Raw genomic sequence first — 12,447 nt, forward strand, 5'->3', positions numbered from 1 at the left:
CCATGGCCCCAGTCTCGCTAGAGTCTGTGCCCCCGGGCAAGTGTTAAACTGTAAAGCGCTGCGGAATTTGTTGGCGCTATATAAATAAAGATTATTATTATTATTATTGTTATTATTATTATTCAAAGAGTTTTGTTTATTTTCATGACTAGAAAATTGTAGATTCACTCTGAAGGCATCAAAACTATGAATTAACACATGTGAAATTATATAATTAACAAAAAAGTGTGAAACAACTGAAAATATGTCTTATATTCTAGGTTCTTCAAAGTAGCCACCTTTTGCTTTGATTACTGCTTTGCACACTCTTGGCATTCTCTTGATGAGCTTCAAGAGGTAGTCACTGGAAATGATCTTCCAACAGTCTTGAAGGAGTTCCCAGAGATTCTTGGCACTTGTTGGCCCTTTTGCCTTCACTCTGTGGTCCAGCTCACCCCAAACCATCTCAATTGGGTTCAGGTCTGGTGACTGTGGAGGCCAGGTCATCTGGCGTAGAACCCCATCACTCTCCTTCTTGGTCAAATAGCCCTTACACAGCCTGGAGTTGTGTTTGGGGTCATTGTCCTGTTGAAAAATAAATGTTGGTCTAACTAAACGCAAACCGGATGGAATAGCATGCCACTGCAAGATGCTGTGTTAGCCATGCTGGTTCATTATGTCTGTTGGCAGTTCATCTATTGGAGTACAAAAGGATCTACAGTCTGCAATCGGACATCATTATCTCTCCTGTCATCAGTCAGAGGTACCGATACCCATGGGTTTGTCTGGCAATTTAATGTGTATCAGCAGGTTAGGCCGACATTACTGTAATGTGTATGGGGGCCTTTATTACCTGATAAAGGTTATGTGCACCCCTAGTGTACATATACACAATGTCTTTTAGCCATTTGCAAACCCATGTTTTTTAATGGGTTCCAGGCAGAATCCACCTGAAAAAGACATCATATACACTGTGGTGTGACTGGTGGTCGCGTGGTTAATGGGAGGTATATGTCACAGGGATGGATGCTCCCTGCAATGCAACCCGGAGTACTTTGTCTTTAGTGCACATGAGCACTAATACGTAATTTAGTGCATTTGGGTCTGGGTTGCGGGTAGCTATGAGAGATGGGAGGGTCTGGCTACCCATATAACATCACCTCTGGGTGAGGTGCTCACTGTACCCCTTTTTCCCTGTGTGTGTGGTTGTGAGGTTCAGGAACTGCAGTGAGGTCATGACCATGTGACCAGCCCATGTGATCCATACCGCACCTGCGGGTGTGGTTACAAGCTATGTTATCGAGGTGTGTTTAGCACATGGGAGCGAGTGTTTGGGAGACTGCCAGTGTGGACAGACTTCCATATGCCCAGACTGGACACTACAGAGGGGTCTGTGTCTTGAAAGGAAGAAGCCTTCCTGTGTCTGTGGCTCCAGATAGAGCCTGAGTGCTGGACATTGCACAAGCTGTGTACCCACAGGCCTGGGAGAGCAGAGCTCTGCTATGGACATTGATGCTGTGTCTGCCTGATGTAAAGACTGTTTACCTTTTTGTTGCTGATTTGATGGTTTATGAAGCAAATAAACCCACATGGACATTGAAGAGAATGTGCCTCTTGTTTTCTCCTACGCACCTGAGTGAGTACAATCCTTATAATTGGTGCTAGAATGCGGGCAACGGTCCAAGAAGCACATGTTGCAGGAGGAGTGGACGGTCTGACAACTGTGAGTGAAACTGACCGGGGTCAGTGAGAAGTGGCTATAGCGTGCCTCTGAGGATAAAAGGTATCCGGAGACGCTGTATAGCTGAGTGTGTAACAGACAGGAGTCCGTGTTATGCTGACCGGAGTCAGTGTGAGATTCTGTTTTTTTTTCTATAAAGCTGAAGGTGTTACGGACATTGTACAGCAGGTCCACGGAATTTATTTATTTTTTCCTCTTTCAAGTTTGCTGTGGCTCGGCGGTGTCACGAAGACTGAAAATATCTGGAGGTCCGCAAAGCCATCTGTAGGTTTGCAGAGTGGGTGTGGAGCCTTGCAGCAAGAGGTTCGGCAGCATGAGCTGCAGTTGAGGCAGCAGATTGCAGCAAGAGGTTCTACAGCAGCAGGAGCTGCAGAAGCACCTTTAGGACCCTCACTGTGAGGAACTGGTGGGGCAGTTAGACTGCCGTGCACAGGCGGTGAGGGTCCTGTAGAGGGACATGGGGAGTCCACGGCGTGCACCTAAATAAGGGGTGGAGTCCCAAAAGGGGTGGTGACCCAAACAGGGATGGTGGCCCACAATGGGGCAGAGTCCCAAAAGGGGCGGTGACTCATAAGGGTGTGGAGTCCCAAAAGGGGGCGACGATCCAAATATGGGTGGTGGCCCAAAAAGGGGCGGCGGCGAATGCGCCGATGGACTGTTGCCGGGTTCAGTGTTCAAACAGCGCATGTCCAGGATGTTGTACTGACTTTCCATCTGACAAGACGTCCCAGAGCTGTTCTGTAGAAGTCAATGGAGAGTGCATGACTGGACTTCTGGACTCGGGGAGCCTGGTGAGCGCCACACTCCCTGTCTATTTGATTCCAGGAAGGAAGATGGAAGTCCACTGCGTTCATGGGGTCGTTGGGGATTATCCGGTGTCCAGGGTAATCATTGAGATGCCCACTATTATTTCCAGCCATGATGTCCCTGTAGTCCCATACTTGGCATTCCCTGTGGTAGTAGGCCGGGATTTCAAAAGGTTTTTAATCCGGAATGATCCTAAGGGAGCCCCACCACAGCAGGCGGATGAAGTGCTTCCGGGTGGTGTGTATAAAAAGATAGCGACACCTAAGGTCGATAGTCTAGAGTTCCGGGTGACCGGAAGAAAGTGTGGGTCTGACCAACTTGGGGACTTAGTTGGGGTAACCAAACATGTGACCATGGGGAAACAGGGTAGCTCCAGGAAAGGTGTCTGACACCTGTTTAAGTGGGGACTTGTTGTTCCAGGATGACAGGGTGAGTGGGGGTGACTCCAATTCCGACTGTGACTCGAGCGCAAGGGAAAGAGAGTTCAGTGAGGTGGAGCCGAGTAAAAATGACAGATCTTCCTCTTGTCGCCGGGGATGCGGGGGCCGCGGAAAGGTGGGACAGGCTGCACCCTCTGAGAAGAGAGATGAAGAGTCATCCCCTTTTGGGACTCTGCCCCCTTGTGGGCCACCATCCCTGTTTGGGTCACCACCCACTTTTGGGACTCCACCCCTTTTTTAGGTGCACGCCGTGGACTCCCCATGTCCCTCTACAGATTAGGTTACTGTCCTTTGATAAGGAGGTCACTTTATCTCTGACAAATCCTAGCACAGAGGTAGGGCTGGAATTAAAACAGACCTGTAGTAGACCCACATCTGCAATGCCCGGAAAGGGTGAAATGGCTCAATATGATGAAGGCTCCAGAGTACCTGATGCTGAAGAGCTGGAGTTCTCTGAAGTTACCGAGAGTCAAGAGACAGTTGAAGCTGCGGATGCAGGAACAGGCGGAACTCTGAAGAGGCAGAGTGAGGGTGGGCAAGAGAGCCCATCTGAAAATCTAATTAAAGAAGTGATGGTGTGACATCTGCCGGCTAAAAGAGAACAGGATCACAAAATAGAGCTGCTTCAAGACACAGTGAAAGAGCAAGTCGAGTGAGAAAGGGTCCTGAGACAAGCGATTGAGCACAGAGTGGATGAGCTGAAGAAGGAAGTTTCTGAGCTCAGAGGTCACCTGTCAGCGTGTCAAACTATGAACAAGGCCCTATTGAAAGATACGGAGGTGCCCAAGAGAAGCATCAGCAGGAGCTTTTCTGGAGAGAGGATGAGCTTCGCTGCTTGGCAGAGGAGCGAGATAAAGTTCTCCGAGAGGTCAAGATAGACGAGACCAATTCCCAGCTCCAGAAATCCACGGATGACTGGGAAATCGAACTGTTGTGCTCTCCCGATCTGATCGCAATGAAGGAGAGTGAGCTGGAGAGGCTGACCAAAGAAGGGGCCTCCACGGAGGAAGAAATTCCGCAGGGGAAGTGCCACGCAGATGGCCATACAAGGGACGTCGATGTCTTGGAAATCTGCACTGACGCTCAGGACGAGGAGGTCCAACAGTATGTTCAAGAAGGTGAGACTTCGGGTTTCAAATGCATAATAGAGGTACCGAAGACATTTGAGAAGCTTGTGCCAGTAAGGCTATGCATGAGGCCTTTAGAAAGGCCATAGAAGTGTGTAGTGTGTACTGTTCACGAGAGACTCGACAGTTGGTCATACTGTCCACTAGGGAAGTCACAGTGAAATGGGTGGCTATCCTGAGGGATATGCACCTAGAATGCCTCCACACGAAACAGAGGATCCTCTTGAGGAATAAGGAAGCCACTTGATGACTAGAACGTGCGAGGAAAGTTAAAAGTCAGTGAGGCATTGTAGAAGAGATCATTCAAGTGCCCAGAGGGCTGGTGAGGGGGGTCATCGGAAGACTAGGGAAAGTGATGCAGGAGATGGTGAATAGGTCCGGTGTGATGAGAGTGAGGATTCTGGCTGATGATGAAGCCCAGGTCGTGGGTGAAGATGGGATGGTTCCATTCCTTGTTGGATCCATGGAGAGCCTTGGGAATATCCGGATGCTCCTGGAGTATCGCGTGGCGTACCTGAAAGAGGTAGAGCAGCTAAGACTTGAGAGGGAACAGATCTACAGCTGCAGGAAATGGGAAGAAGATGGCCGCCACCTTCAACTCGCGATATAGAGAGGCGAAGAGGTTCGCTTAAGACTGGAAGTCCTCAAGTTGGAGCTAATAGAGGACATAGGGACAGATGGAAGGACTGCTCTCCGGGCAATAAAGACCTTGGGAGAAATGGCCAGCAGAGAGATAAGAGAAGGTAGCCTGATGGAAGAGGTAGAAGCAGTGATGCCTCAGTTAGCTCAGGGCTGAGTGACCTAAGCGGGAGACCCTGTAGCAGACAAAATGACAGAGTCAGACCAGACAGGACGTATGGGTGCAAGGGAATTATGCCTACATACTGACTGATGCGGGGTGGGGAAGGCCTAATAGATTTCTGACACTGAAACATGAGGCAACAAAGTCTGATAGTACATTTTTCTCAGACAGGGATGTAGTGACAGTGACGAACTATGTCTCAGGAGCTGACGCTCAAAACCAATTGGGAAGGCCCTCTCGACGGGTAGGGCAAGGCTGATATGGGTGCCATGTCTCGAGGCCCTCGGTTTATGACAAGTGTTCAACCCCACAGGTTTAAACAGGGGGGGGGGATATGTGGTGTGACTGGTGGTCGCGTGGTTAATAGGAGGTATATGTCACAGGGATGGATGCTCCCTGCGATGCAACCCAGAGTATTTTTTCTTTAGTGCACATGAGCACTAATATGTCGTTTAGTGCACTTGGGTCCGGGTTGCGGGTAGCTATGAGAGATGGGAGGGTCTAGCTACCGATATTACCTCACCTCTGGGTGAGGTGCTCACTGTACCCCTTTTTCCATGTGTGTGGTTGTCAGGTTCAGGAACTGCAGTGAGGTCATGACCATGTGACCAGCCCATGTGATCCATACCGCACCTGCGGGTGTGGTTACAAGCTATGTTATCGAGGTGTGTTTAGCACATGGGAGTGAGTGTTTGGGAGTCTGCCAGTGTGGGCAGACTTCCATGTGTCCAGGCTGGACACTACAGAGGGGTCTGTGTCTTGAGAAGGAGAAGCCTTCCTGTGTCTGTGGCTTCAGATAGAGTCTGAGTGCTGGACATTGCACAACCTGTGTATAGAATCATAGAATCATAGAATCGTAGAGTTGGAAGGGACCTCCTGGGCCATCTGGTCCAACCCCCTGCTCAAAGCAGGATTCGCTAAATCATCCCAGTCAGATGTCTGTCCAGCCTCTGTTTGAAGACTTCCATTGAAGGAGAACTCACCACTTCTCGTGGCAGCCTGTTCCACTCATTGATCACTCTAACTGTCAAAAAGTTTTTTCTAATATCTAATCTGTGTCTCCTCCCATTCAGTTTCATCCCATTGCTTCTAGTCTTTCCTTGTGCAAATGAGAATAAAGTTGATCCTTCTACAATGTGACAGCCCTTTAGATATTTGTAGACAGCTATTAAGTCTCATCTCAGTCTTCTCTTTTGCAAACTAAACATTCCCAAATCCTGCAACCTTTCCTCATAAGACAGGGTTTGCAGACCGGTCACCATTCTGGTATCCACAGGCCTGGGAGAGCAGAGCTCTGCTATGGACATTGATGCTGTGTCTGCCTGATGTAAAGACTGTTTACCTTTTTGTTGCTGACTTGATGGTTTATGAAGCAAATAAACCCACATGGACATTGAAGAGAATGTGCCTCTTGTTTTCTCCTACGCACCTGAGTACAATCCTTACAGCACATACCCTTATTCTGACTTGCCAGTAGGGGAAGTGACCATTTAATTGCTTAGGGCACCATGAACACCAAATACAGTGCCATTTTTGATCACCATGTTCATTTACTATTTCTGTGTTTTTTTTTGTTTTTGTTTTAAATGTTACACAACTACTCCATCTCTCTGTGACTTTTACAACATTTATTTCAGGGTGAAGATCTTACCCATATTAATACTACAGAGACATATGTGAGGGGTGATGAGCAGTGTAAAGAGGAGATTCCAACAGGTAACCACTAAATGCAGAGAAGTCACAGATTCTTCTCAATAACTGGATAGTATAACTTTGCGTATCATTTTTTAGGGTCTGTTATACAGAGTTTTTTATGTGAATTTTACACCTGATATTTATTGCTAAATAAAACAAAAGAAAACCTTTTCAAACTATTTTATATATTTGTCTCTCTGCTTTAGAAGGGAGTCTTCTGTATTTAGTCTCCAGTTGTCATGTGTCTTGGTTCGAACCACTGAGCCAATGTCTTATGTGTTGTGCTTCTTTGTTCACTGACCCACAGCAGACACACCTTTTCTTTGTGTGTTTAGTTTCTGTTATCCTTGCTGCAGACTTTTTAGGCTAAGTGCACACGTACCGGAACTCTCGCGGAAATTACCGCGAGAATTCCGGAATTCCAGTCAGCGGGAAAATCGCATTTTAAATTCCCGCGATTTTCCCGCGGAAAAACTAGCATTTTGCAAGCGTAATTAGCTTGCAAAATGCTAGCGTTCTCCAAGCGATCTGTAGCATCGCTGGGAGAACTGATTGACAGATTGGTCACACTCGTCAAACATAGTGTTTGACGAGTGTGACCAACTTTTTACTACTGAGGCCGCCTATGCGGCATCAATAGCAAAAGATAAAATGTAAAAAAAAATAAAAAATAGTGTTATTCTTACCCTCCGACGTCCCGCGCATCCGTTCCCAGTAATCCTTTGCGAAAATGCCCGCGATGACGTCAGTTCTCGCGGGATCGCGACGTCTCGCGGTAATTCGCGATGACGTCGCGCGAATGACCGCGAGACTTCGCGATCCCGCGAGAACGGACGCCATCGCGGGCATTTTCGCAAAGGACTACTGGGAACGGGAGCGTGAAGAGAAGCGGAAAGACTGCGCGGGACGTCGGAAGGTAAGAATAACAATATTTTTTATTTTTAAATTCTATTTTTTACAGGGATATGGTACCCAAAGCCCGGAGGACAGTCTCCTCTCCTCCGGACCGTGGGTACCATCCGCAATTGTTCTGCTTACTTTCCGCATGTTGTGCACAGCCACATGCAGGAAGTAAGCGGAACAATGCATTCCTATGGGTGCGGGATCGCCGCGATTCCGCAAAATAATGAGCATGCTGCGGTTTTTACCGCAAAGCGATTCCGCCGCGGTAAAAACCGCAGCATTAGCACAGCATTGCGGAATCCCATAGAAATGCATGGGATGCTTATTTTTCGAGTTTTCGTGGCAAAATCGCGCGGTTAATACAGCCGCGGAAACGCGAAAAAAATGCCACGTGTGAACTCAGCCTAAAGGTAACAGTTGTTTTCATTTTCTAATTTGTCTGCTCTATCGCCTTTTGGGTGCAGCTTTATATTTTTTCCCCCTGCTGGTATTTCCTGCTGGTGATAGTCTCATTTGGATTTCCAGTCATACTGCTGTAGTTTAAAGCTGTCAGTAAAAACATGGTTAGGGTTTATATCTTTGCTGTTTATGTTCTTTATCATGTATCTATCTTCTGTTTCTTGCTAATAAGTAGGCAGTTTATTTTCTTACAGTACGTATTGAATTTTTTATTTTGAAGTTTGTGTTTGTTTTACTCCCCCTGGGATCTTTTTTTATTTCAGCACACTTTCCCTTCTGTAGGTAATTTGCACTCTGCTCTGCCCTCTAGTTCTTTAGGAGTAACGTGACGTACCCGACGGCCTTTAAGGCAGCATTGGTCCAAATCGCCATCATTTTGTATGTGGTTTGGGCTATCTCTGCTCCCGCATTTACCACTAGGGACTGCGGGGTCAGGATTTTAGTCTGTACAGGAAGTGGCACGGTCAGTTGCAGTTTTTAGTGTTATATTTTTCCTCAAGTGAGTTGCTAGTCAATCATAACACCTGTCTAACATGAGGCACTGCTCAGTGTGTCTCCAAATTTACTTTCTAAACTTGTCAGTGTTGGGGATTCAAACTTGGGACCCCTGATATGGAAGGCAGAAACATTACTAGTGAGCCACAGGCTGCACTTTTAGGGACAAAATACATTCCTCAGTGTGAAAACCTCAGTAACATTCTTCTTGATGGGCATAATATTCCAGTATATGCACAATTGAATCATAGAATCGTAGAGTTGGAAGGGACCTCCTGGGTTATCTGGTCCAACCCCCTGCTCAAAAGCAGGATTCGCTAAATCATCCCAGACAGATGTCTGTCCAGCCTCTGCTTGAAGACTTCTGTTGAAGGAGAATTCACCACCTCTCGTGGCAGCCTGTTCCAATCATTGATCACTCTAACTGTCAAAAAGTTTTTTCTAATATCTAATCTATGTCTCCTCCCATTCAGTTTCATCCCATTGCTTTTAGTCTTTCCTTGTGCAAATGAGAATAAAGATGATCCTTTTACAATGTGACAGCCCTTGAGATATTTGTAGACAGCTATTAAGTCTCCTCTCAGTCTTCTCTTCTGCAAGCTAAACATTCCCAAATCCTGCAACCTTTCCTCATAAGACAGGGTTTGCAGATCGGTCACCATTCTGGTTGCTCTTTTCTGAACTTGCTCCAGTTTGTTGATGTCTTTTTTAAAATATGGTGCCCAAAACTGGACACAGTATTCCAGATGAGGTCTGACCAAAGAGGAGTAGAGGGCAATAATGACTTCATGTGATCTAGACTATATGCTTCTGTTAATACATCCTAGAATTGCATTTTCATTTTTTGCTGCTGCATCACACTGTTGACTCATATTCAGTCTGTGATCTATTAGTATACCCAAGCCTTTTTCACATGTGCTGTTGCTTAGCCCTATTCCTCCCATTCTGTATATGCTTTTTTCATTTTTATTGCCCAGATGTAGTACTTTGCATTTTTCCCTGTTAAAAACCATTCTTTTAGTTGCTGCCCACTGCTCCAGTTTATTTATATCTTTTTGAATCCTCTCTCTCTCTTCTCTAGTATTAGCTATCCCTCCTAGCTTTGTGTCATCAGCAAATTTAATCAGTTTACCCTCAATTCCTTCATCTAAATCGTTGATAAAGATGTTGAACAATACAGGGCCCAGGACAGAGCCCTGTGGTACCCCACTTGAGACATTCTTCCAACTGGATGTGCAGCCATTTACGACCACTCTTTGGGTTCGATCACTAAGCCAGTTATGAATCCACCTAACAGATGCCTTGTCCATTCCATACTTAGCCATTTTTTCAATAAGGATTGTGTTAGATACTTTGTCAAATGCTTTGCTGAAGTCAAGATATACTATATCTACAGCGTTTCCCTGATCCACCCAATCAGTGACTGTTCTTAGAATTGATAGATAGACAGATCTTAGGAATTGTTCTTAGAACGGTAAAAATGTTCAACATGCAGAACTGTTTTCTTTTCTTAAAAAGGACTCGTATCAGAACTCCATAATTAATGGGGCTACTCTGCTTATGTTTGCATTGGTTGTACAACAGATCCGTTTTGGACATGAATCTTGTTTGTTTATTCCTAAAATGGAGCAGAAATACTCCCAAACTAAAGTGTGAACATGGCCTGAGGCTGTCAGCCAAAAGTGGAGTCATCTGTTTTTCATTTGATTTGTAGAGTAAACTTTCACACTCAAGTAACATAGTAACATAATAAAATAGTTATTATGGTTGAGAAGACTTTAAGTCCATCTAGTTCAACCCATATCCTAACCTACAGGCCCTAACATGTTGATCCAGAGGAAGGCAAAAAAACCCTTGTGGCAAACAGTAAGCTTCACATTGGGGAAAAAAATTCCTTCCCGACTCCACATACGGCAATCAGACTAGCTCCCTGGATCAACACCCTATCAAGGAGACTAGTGTATATACCCTGTAACATTATATTTTTCAAGAAAGACATCCAGTCCCCTCTTAAATTTTAGTAGGGACTCACTCATTACAACATCATATGGCAGAGAGTTCCATAGTCTCACTGCTCTTACAGTAAAGAATCCGCGTCTGTGAGTATGCCTAAACCTTCTTTCTTCGAGACGTAGAGGATGCCCCCTTGTCCCCGTCACAGGTCTAAGAGTAAGTGAATGTGTCTGTGAGATGAGAAAACTGGTAACTCTCAGATGTCATCCGTGTTGTCATCTGAGAGCTGTCCATTCTTCACTGAGAAGTTGATATGAGAGGCTTTGTCAAACAAAAAAACTGGATGACACACAGATTGTAAAAAAGGTTGCAGGTACCAAAAATAGATCTAATAATTTGTATTTTAACGTGTTAAAATCCAAAATCCAAATGTGAGGACAAAATAGAGCCTTTGGAGCGATACATCAATACTTACTAAAAGGGGAGAACCCCACCCCCAAAAAAAACCTTGCCAACAAGCTCTAAAATTTAATTTTTATTCCTAATTAAATATAAAATACTTTAAGATATAAAAATTAGTCCATAATCTGCCTCAGCTTTATTATTTCTGTCAATGCTTGATTTTATATTTTGGTGGATGACACCCCGGGGTGTCAACTCATATCTGGCAGATGTAGGGATCTGTACTCACTCGGCTGCTGTTGAGGTAGGCACAGGAAGCGGTTTCACTGAAATGTTCCAGCAAGTTTATTCAAATGGCATAAACTTCTCTGTTTAGAAATAAACAAATGACTAGCCTTTACCGGCACAGAGTAACAAACAGGAAAAAAAAGTACACAGTCCTTGTAGTACAGCGAGCCCGCCCGCACAGGTCAGTGTCTTTTACAACACACACAATGGAGGTCTCCACACCTCCAGCCACAGACTGAATGAAGCAATTGGCCTCCATTTTATTCAGCAAAACACACCCCTGGGGTGGGGATATGTGAGCGGTCATTCCCACCCATCTCTTATGACCGCTCGTAAAACCTGGCCCTGGAGTGGCCCAAACAATCCTCTCAGCACTTTGTGTGCTGGAGCATACCTCTGAGTTCACATTACCGCAGCTAATAGCAGCAGTGACACATATCTACCCTCTAGGACTTGTCCGGCAGCCATCTTACACAGAATAGGAAAAATATTAATGCACTAGTCCCCCCAACATGTTTAACCGCATTTGCGGCATCATCAGGGGATGGGACACTGGCATATGCTCCAGCTCTCCGTCCTAGTTGCAATGGAGGATCAGTAGCAGCTACAGCAACGTGGACACAGTGGTGGCAGTCACTCAAGTGGCAGAAGCGACAGCAGAACCAGCCAGAGAAGCACAGTGGGTCAGGATTCCACAGCCTCCAGAGAGGATCAATCATGTGTCCTAATCCAGCCTCCGAATCCAGTACCTTTGAAGTAACAGCGGGTGGTGAGTGATCTCTATGAAAGTTCACTTTGTTAATTAGGCCCCTTTTGTCTTTTCACTATGTAAAAACTAAAAAAGCCAGCTCAAAAAGGAGAAATAAAGAATGTGCGCTGTGCAGAACCCCGCTATCAGGTGACTGACAGAAAAAGCTCTGTGCAGCATGTATTCAAAAACCTATTTGTGAAGAAACTTCTGACTTCGCAATGCATCTAAAAACTGTCATCAGAGCAGAGGTTGACAGTTTCCTAAAATCTCTCATGAAGAAAGGGAAGAAAAGTGCTATAGATTTATCTTCTGATTCAGATAATTCCCTTCGGTCAGAAGTTGAATATGAATCCGACTCTTCTTCAACTTCTGATAGTGGTACAGGAGAGTAGACCATGATTGCCTATGGAAGACACAGACAAGTTGATTAAGGCTGTTAGAACCACCATTGGCCTTAAGGAGGAAAAAAACACTATGTCTCTAGAGGACATTATGTTTGAGGTAAAGAAGTAAATTTCAGAAGGAATGGAAGAGGCCAGAGGAGATCATCTTTAAAAAGAAGATACCCATTTGAGGAAAAAGATGCAGCATTATGGGACAAGGTC

At 45.4% G+C, this 12,447-nt stretch overlaps 1 protein-coding gene across 1 annotated transcript in view; it reads left to right on the plus strand.

Moving 5' to 3' along the window:
- Window positions 1–12,447, plus strand: part of LOC141070528 (uncharacterized) — a 163,909-nt gene that overhangs the window by 2,872 nt on the left and 148,590 nt on the right. The window contains 1 exon segment of the mRNA XM_073559538.1: window positions 6,534–6,612. Coding sequence (XP_073415639.1) covers window positions 6,534–6,612 — 79 coding nt within the window.

The sequence above is a fragment of the Dendrobates tinctorius genome, unplaced genomic scaffold (assembly GCF_039654945.1).
Source record: "Dendrobates tinctorius isolate UK_male_01 unplaced genomic scaffold, ASM3965494v1 ptg000014l, whole genome shotgun sequence".
In the NCBI taxonomy this organism is placed as follows: Eukaryota; Metazoa; Chordata; class Amphibia; order Anura; family Dendrobatidae; genus Dendrobates; species Dendrobates tinctorius.